At 41.2% G+C, this 6,439-nt stretch overlaps 3 protein-coding genes and 1 pseudogene across 3 annotated transcripts in view; 2 read left to right on the top strand and 2 right to left on the bottom strand.

Moving 5' to 3' along the window:
• Nucleotides 54-2,454, top strand: LOC104779408 (annotated as a pseudogene).
• On the bottom strand, nt 2,517-5,386 carry LOC104779409 (origin of replication complex subunit 4). Its single transcript, XM_010503761.2, has 16 exons — nt 5,215-5,386; nt 5,016-5,106; nt 4,881-4,937; nt 4,745-4,792; nt 4,612-4,662; nt 4,480-4,523; nt 4,313-4,376; nt 4,084-4,170; nt 3,829-3,920; nt 3,653-3,734; nt 3,438-3,523; nt 3,254-3,363; nt 3,090-3,182; nt 2,948-3,012; nt 2,738-2,881; nt 2,517-2,642 (listed from the first exon to the last, which is right to left on the bottom strand). The coding sequence occupies exons 1-16, from the start codon at nt 5,328-5,330 to the stop codon at nt 2,613-2,615; spliced, it is 1,260 nt and encodes a 419-aa protein (XP_010502063.1). The 5' UTR covers nt 5,331-5,386; the 3' UTR covers nt 2,517-2,612.
• LOC104783410 (sec-independent protein translocase protein TATC, chloroplastic-like) lies at nt 5,526-6,321 on the top strand. Its single transcript, XM_010508570.2, has 2 exons — nt 5,526-5,881; nt 6,011-6,321. Exons 1-2 carry the CDS (start codon nt 5,626-5,628, stop codon nt 6,304-6,306), a joined length of 552 nt encoding a protein of 183 aa, XP_010506872.1. The 5' UTR covers nt 5,526-5,625; the 3' UTR covers nt 6,307-6,321.
• Nucleotides 6,313-6,439, bottom strand: part of LOC104783409 (origin of replication complex subunit 4-like) — a 4,819-nt gene continuing 4,692 nt past the window's right edge. Inside the window, exon 16 of the mRNA XM_010508568.2 lies at nt 6,313-6,439. Coding sequence (XP_010506870.1) covers nt 6,313-6,439 — 127 coding nt within the window.

Raw genomic sequence — 6,439 nt, 5'->3', positions numbered from 1 at the left:
AATAGGCGCATTAGATGAGAATGAATACCTCACAACTCTAGGTAAGAGGAAATATGCTGAATCATGACAGTTTTGAGCAGGCAGGACTGAAATTTATTTCATGTTTTTGAAATTCTTTGCAGGTCGTTATTTGTCCAAGCTTCCCATGGAGCCAAAGCTTGGAAAAATGCTCATACTAGGAGCTATTCTTGGTTGCCTTGATCCTATATTGACTGTTGTCGCTGGCCTGAGTGTAAGAGATCCTTTCTTGACACCTCAGGACAAGAAAGATGTAAGTCCTTCTCCCACCTTGTACTGTATAGTTATACCATTTATCTGGCTGGAAAATATATGAATCTTAGTTTATGTTTTTACCTTGAGTTAGTTACAGTAAAACTCTTCATTAGCATTTATGGTTTTCTGTCTCTCTGTTAGCCAAGGTGACTTGACCTTGAGTTAATTACGGTAAAACTCTTCTCTTTGGACGTAGTGTTGAGAATTCTTGTGTCCTCTGAAAGACCATAGAATATGATGTTTCGTTTTTAACTTTCCCAGCTCGCAGAAGCTGCAAAATTCCAGTTTTCACGGGATCACAGTGATCATCTTGCACTTGTTCGGGCATATGAGGGGTGGAGAAACGCTGAGGAAGAGTCTGCTGTATATGATTACTGCTGGAAAAACTTTCTGTCAATACAGTCGCTGAGAGCTATTGATTCTCTCCGAAAAGAGTTCTTCTCATTACTTAAGGATACTGGACTCATAGATGGAAACAAATCGATCTGCAATTCAGAGGGGAATGATGCGAATCTTACCAGAGCCGTTATTTGTTATGGCATGTATCCAGGAATCTGCTCAGTTGTGGTGAGTACTTCTCGTGAATTTAGTTGCCCTGCAGTGGCCTCTCTCTATTCAGCAGTTTGCTTTATTGAGCATCTATATATATGACACATGCAGCATAATGAGAGATCATTTTCCCTGAAGACGATGGAGGATGGCCAAGTTCTTCTTTATTCAGTACGCATCCGTCCAGTGAAAATTAATGATAGTATACTTTGGTTGGAAATTTATGACATTCATTTTTTTTGTTGTTTTTCTCATAGAATTCTGTAAATGCACGGGAAACAAAAATACCATATCCGTGGTTGGTGTTCAACGAGAAGATAAAAGTGAACTCTGTTTTCTTGAGGGATTCGACAGCTGTCTCTGACTCTACTCTTATCCTCTTTGGCGGTAGCATCTCCAAAGGAGACATTGTGAGCTTTTTACTCTATCGGTCTTTCTTGTTCTCATGTTTTTGTTGTTAGAATTGACAGCAATTTCATTCCCAACTTCTTGTTTTTGGGATTTTTGGCAGGATGGCCACCTGAAAATGTTGGGAGGATACTTGGAGTTTTTCATGAAACCTGCTGTTGCAGAGATATGCCAAACCTTGAAGAAAGAGCTTGACGAGCTGATACAGAACAAAGTGAGTTTCACAAAACCTCAAAAGTACCCACCTTTGTGGCTTTGTTGTTGTTTTATTCTGTCAGGTATTTCTACTGTGATAACAGATCTGGTTAGGGAATCCACATCTGAGTTGTGATACTTTTAAAAAACATTCCAGCTACTTAATCCTAAAATGGACGTGCAAGCACACCGTGAACTCTTATCAGCTATACGGTTGTTAGTCTCTGGGGATGGATGTGATGGGAGATTTGTGTTTGGTCGCCAAATACGTAGGCCTTTAGAAACATCGGCTTTGTCAACAAAACCGACATTGCTTTCAAGGACCGAAAGTGGGCCGGGGGGTGACAATTCCAAGAGTCAGCTCCAAACAGTACTCACTAGGGCTGGTTATGCAGCACCAATTTATAAGACTAAGCAATTGATGAACAACAAGTTCCAAACAACAGTAGAATTTAATGAGACACAGATCATAGGACAACCTTGCAGCAACAAGAAGAGTGCTGAGAAAGATGCGGCAGCTGAGGCTATTCAATGGCTGAGAGGCGGGGCTAAGGAAAGTCATGAGCAGGTGAACCATATGTCAAAGCTGCTGAAGAAAAGCAAGACGGATCACCTCTGATTGCTTCTCAGAGCCTGAGACCATTGCCTTGTAGAAGGCAAAATGAAAAAGCCATTTTTATGGAGTCCATAATTTTCCTGGGCCAGCCTGGAAGCACAAGTGAGAAGAAAGAGAATAGACTCGGAGCAACTCTGTGTAATCAAACCTGGTGGAAGGGTGGAGCTGGAGAGCAAACTTCGTTGGTGCAACAACAGAAAGGGAGAGAGATAGAGTTGATCTGGAAATTGTGAATTAAGATGTTCAATTTGTATGGGTTTTAATTGTTAGCATGAGGTGTAATTGTATGAGTAGAAGGGTTTAATGATGAGACTCGAATGGGTTTGGGTGTATGTATTAGAGAAAGTTGCCTACTTGAAGTAGTGTTTGTGTAAAGATTGGTAATCAGAAACTGAGCAAGTATTGTTTTGACATGCTCTCTCCCTTTACATGAAAACACAAAGCAAAAGCAAAAGCAAAACTAAAACTAAAGATACTGTTTTTGAACCAAAGTAGCTTTTCCCATGAAGTAATATTACATATCACAGGACTTTCAGAGACTGTCTTATGCCAAGGGACAAAAACACAGAGATCAATGGTCCAATAACTTGAGAAGGATGGCCTGTTCCAGCGGAGGGAAAAATTATCACGAAGTTGAAATCAGTTTACAAAAGTAAAGAGAAGAAAAGGAGGGTATAGATGAAAAAGGAGGCTTACGGGGCAACACGCATGAGATCTCATTCCCTGATGAAGCTCAGAGGCTGATATCAAAAGCTTCATGGGACGGTACTCACCTGTCTGAGACTGTCCTCTATTCTCTGTGTAGCATATAACTTGTCGCTCTCTTAGGTGCTCAAATGCCTGTCATGTGAACCATTTAGACCACCACATATAAACCATGGCATCTCATGAGAGCTGTAAACATACCCGTAGGCAGACATTTTGTGCGTAGTAGTCCGAGGTTTGAAAAGAATCGTGTATCGTCTTATACTCTGGAACACATGAAATCTCAAATCATTTTCGTAGTAGTGCAACCTGCATTTTCTCTTAAGCCAAACTTACAGATTACCTTTCATCACACTAATGATGTTGTATGCGCTTTGCTCCTTCACTTCTAGTCTCCTCATACATACCAGGAGATAAAGCTCCAGTATGGAACAATCTGCTCAACAAAGATAATGTCAATTGATGTTCCCTAGGAAAATGTAGAAGCAACACCGCAGCTTATCATACCTCTAACGGCTTCCAACTTTGGTTGCCTTTGCATACTTGAAAGTGCTGCTTTGAAGTTCTCAAGAGAGAGGAGGCCAGATTCCAAATTCATTAAAGAAACAGCGCGGAATCTAACATCAAGAGATAGACTCAACACAGAGGAAATGACATCTTAAGGAAACATCTCACTAACCGAAGAACTTACATAAACTTCAGCAAACTGTTCACGGTAGAATTGGCATTAAATAATGTCCTGAGTATGTCTTTAAATCTCGTGTCTGATGTTATATTCTGCACAGAAGGTGTTTTTATTTTTATTTTTTTTGAAATTGGTACAAGTATCAGTTCTTCAGAAGAAGAATTAACCATCACAGAAAAGCTAAGAGTGTCACAGTACTAATTGGGAGTGGATATTAAAACCTTAATCTTTTCATTGAACCGAGAAACATATCCGTTGGGGAAGCTTGAGTCTGCTGGTAGAGAGAGCAGGTGTTCCAACAAACTAGATATATAGTTTCGATTAGTTAAATAAGTTCATTGGAAAAATAGCTGACGGCTAATAAGTAATAACAGAAAAGAAGCTGGCTGCTCATTACCCGTCAAATTCTTCCCTGGATGGAGGAAGAAACAATATTTTTCTGTGTGAAAAGCGAGATCTCACTCTTTTCTCCAGAAGTTGGTCAGCGTCCTGTGGTGAGAGATATTATAAGATTTTGAACCAGAGTACAGTTAACAACAACCAAAGTCAGCTGTCATCAAACAAAAACAATATACAGTTGTAGAATGATAAATGTAAAAAGAAACAATTTGTAAAACCCAAAACATGTATATCTATATAGGCATGCTCATACCAATCGAGAACTGAGACCGATGACAACAGCTTGTGATGTTACAGATTGCATAGCATCCAGCAAACTGTATAGCAACCGCTGCTTTCCCTAGATATTATAACCAGGTAATAAATAGGGTGAGTGGATAGAAAACACCAGTGTCCAATTCCTTTGTATATCAAGACAAAGATCATAGGGAAAACGAGTACGAATACAATTAGCAAGCTATAAGAAAATCAGGAATTCTTGCCTGTGCAAACATGTCAAATTCATCAAGCACAAAGATGATCGTCTTATGTGCTAGTCCACATTCCCTGAAATACCACCTCTATCAGTTTCGTCTGCGTTAAATATCAACATAGCAAAAAAAAGAAAGAAAAAAAGGCTCATTTATGTCAAGGTAAATAATAAACTCACCGCAACATGGCTACTATGAACTGTGAATTCTCATCCAATGATGCCTGGGAGAATCAGGCCAATTGAGGCATCGGCTAAACCAAGCTAAGAGGAGAAGAAGAAAAAGAACATTTGGAGAGAACAAAGGCATACCATTTTGGAGAAGAGCAGGTGGTGTTCCATGCACAACTGTCTGGCAATTTCCTGAAAAAATCAGTGTAAGTCGGTGAATATATAATAAAGGTGTACCCTTCCTTAAGGGATTGAGAATGCTAAGGGATCAGACCTTAAAAGCACAGTTATCATCACTATGCAAGAGACCATTCAGTCTGATCTGCATCACAATTTGAGATGGGTAGTGTAAGATACGATAAGATGGGATGAGATTAAAAAGAAAATGCGCTAAAAAAAATCACACATACCAGTGATACTGAATCAGGGAACTCCTCCAATAAATCACCAACAACGAGATCCAAGACCTGAAATCAACCCATTTAGAAGAAAAAAAAAATCCAAGAAGGGAGAGAGTAGAAGATGGTTTGAGGAGGGAGCCATACAGCAGCTTTTCCAGAGCCGCGAGGGCCGAGAAGCAAGATGGAATTGTTGCATCCCTCCGTGATAGAGGTTGATACAATGAACTTCAACTTACTGTGTGTTATAGACAAGACAAATTTGTGTATTAGGCACACCTAGGGCCCGTATATAATAATAATATATATAATCGAATTCGTTACCAAAGTGGTGAAGCAATCAGACCTGTAGTTGCTGTCTGACGAAGCGGAAAGAGGTCTGAAGACATAACTAGGATCGCAGAGTCTCCCGCGAATCAGATTTAGGGATTTCTCCGCCGCCGGAATAATCTCTTTGCCCATCGGGAACCCAACTTGGCGGGAAAATTACGCAGGCCAGCCCCCTCACTCACTCACTCAATCACGAAGGGGTGAATGAGAACTGTATGGGCCTTAATGGGCTATTTCCGACAATCAAGGGCCATGGTGGTATTCTCTCTAAACGAGGTCGTTTTACACGGTGTTAGCAAGTTTTGTGACGGAAGTGTTCAACAGAAAAAAAGGAAAATAAAGGATTGGGTTTTGGAAATATCAGATGTGGGCAACGAAACTCGACCGGAACCAATCGTTCCTTCTGTGAAGCTCTTGGATTCTAGAGATGGGCAGCACAAGCACCACCAGCTCTGCTCTAGTCCACCATTTCCGCCTCACCACTCGCAACTTGGATTCGCCTACAAAGCGTCCTCACGCTGTAAATTTCTGCAGTTCGTGGAGGGAAGCTGGACTCCGATACGCTGTGACGCAACGCCGGAGCAAAGGCTTAGGCCGCTTGTCAGCTCTGGATGATAGTTCTGACGATTCACCAACGGAGTCCACCCCCGGCGCTGGCTCTGCTGTAGAAGACAGACCACCAGGTAATACGAGAGAAACTCTACTACCTTTCTTTGATTGCTTTTTTAAAAATCATATGTGTTGGTGTCAAGAGGTCACCCTCTTTTAAGTAGAGCTTCCCGGGTTGATTGATGGATTACATACATACACAGCTGTGTCCTTTGAGCAAGAAGATAGAGCAAGTCCGGTCTATGAGTTTCTCTATCCCCGTAAAGAGGAGCTCCCTGATGACAAAGAAATGACTATATTCGATCATCTCGAGGAGCTCCGGGAGAGGATATTTGTCTCGGTTTTGGCTGTGGGAGCTGCAATCTTGGGATGCTTCGCCTTCTCCAAAGATCTTATTGTCTTTCTTGAAGCTCCCGTCAAAACTCAGGGTGTGCGGTTTCTGCAGCTTGCTCCAGGCGAATTTTTCTTCACAACTTTAAAGGTCTTCTTCTTCAACTAGCTAATTTTAATTATCAGATAGACANAAAAAAAGGAGGCTTACGGGGCAACACGCATGAGATCTCATTCCCTGATGAAGCTCAGAGGCTGATATCAAAAGCTTCATGGGACGGTACTCACCTGTCTGAGACTGT

Source organism: Camelina sativa, chromosome 4, assembly GCF_000633955.1.
Source record: "Camelina sativa cultivar DH55 chromosome 4, Cs, whole genome shotgun sequence".
Taxonomy (NCBI): Eukaryota; Viridiplantae; Streptophyta; class Magnoliopsida; order Brassicales; family Brassicaceae; genus Camelina; species Camelina sativa.
This window is presented reverse-complemented; position numbering and strand designations above follow the sequence as displayed.

What these genes read in the sequence shown, in the direction of transcription:
- LOC104779409 (XM_010503761.2), bottom strand. Translation starts at nt 5,330, where the DNA reads ATGGGCAAAGAGATTATTCCGGCGGCGGAGAAATCCCTAAATCTGATT. An exon ending in TCGGTCTCAGTTCTCGATTG is followed by an intron (nt 3,921 to 4,083) that starts GTATGAGCATGC and finishes CTCTCACCACAG; the next exon opens with GACGCTGACCAACTTCTGGA. An exon ending in GATCTCATGCGTGTTGCCCC is followed by an intron (nt 2,643 to 2,737) that starts GTAAGCCTCCTT and finishes CCGCTGGAACAG; the next exon opens with GCCATCCTTCTCAAGTTATT.
- LOC104783410 (XM_010508570.2), top strand. Translation starts at nt 5,626, where the DNA reads ATGGGCAGCACAAGCACCACCAGCTCTGCTCTAGTCCACCATTTCCGC. An exon ending in TGTAGAAGACAGACCACCAG is followed by an intron (nt 5,882 to 6,010) that starts GTAATACGAGAG and finishes ATACATACACAG; the next exon opens with CTGTGTCCTTTGAGCAAGAA.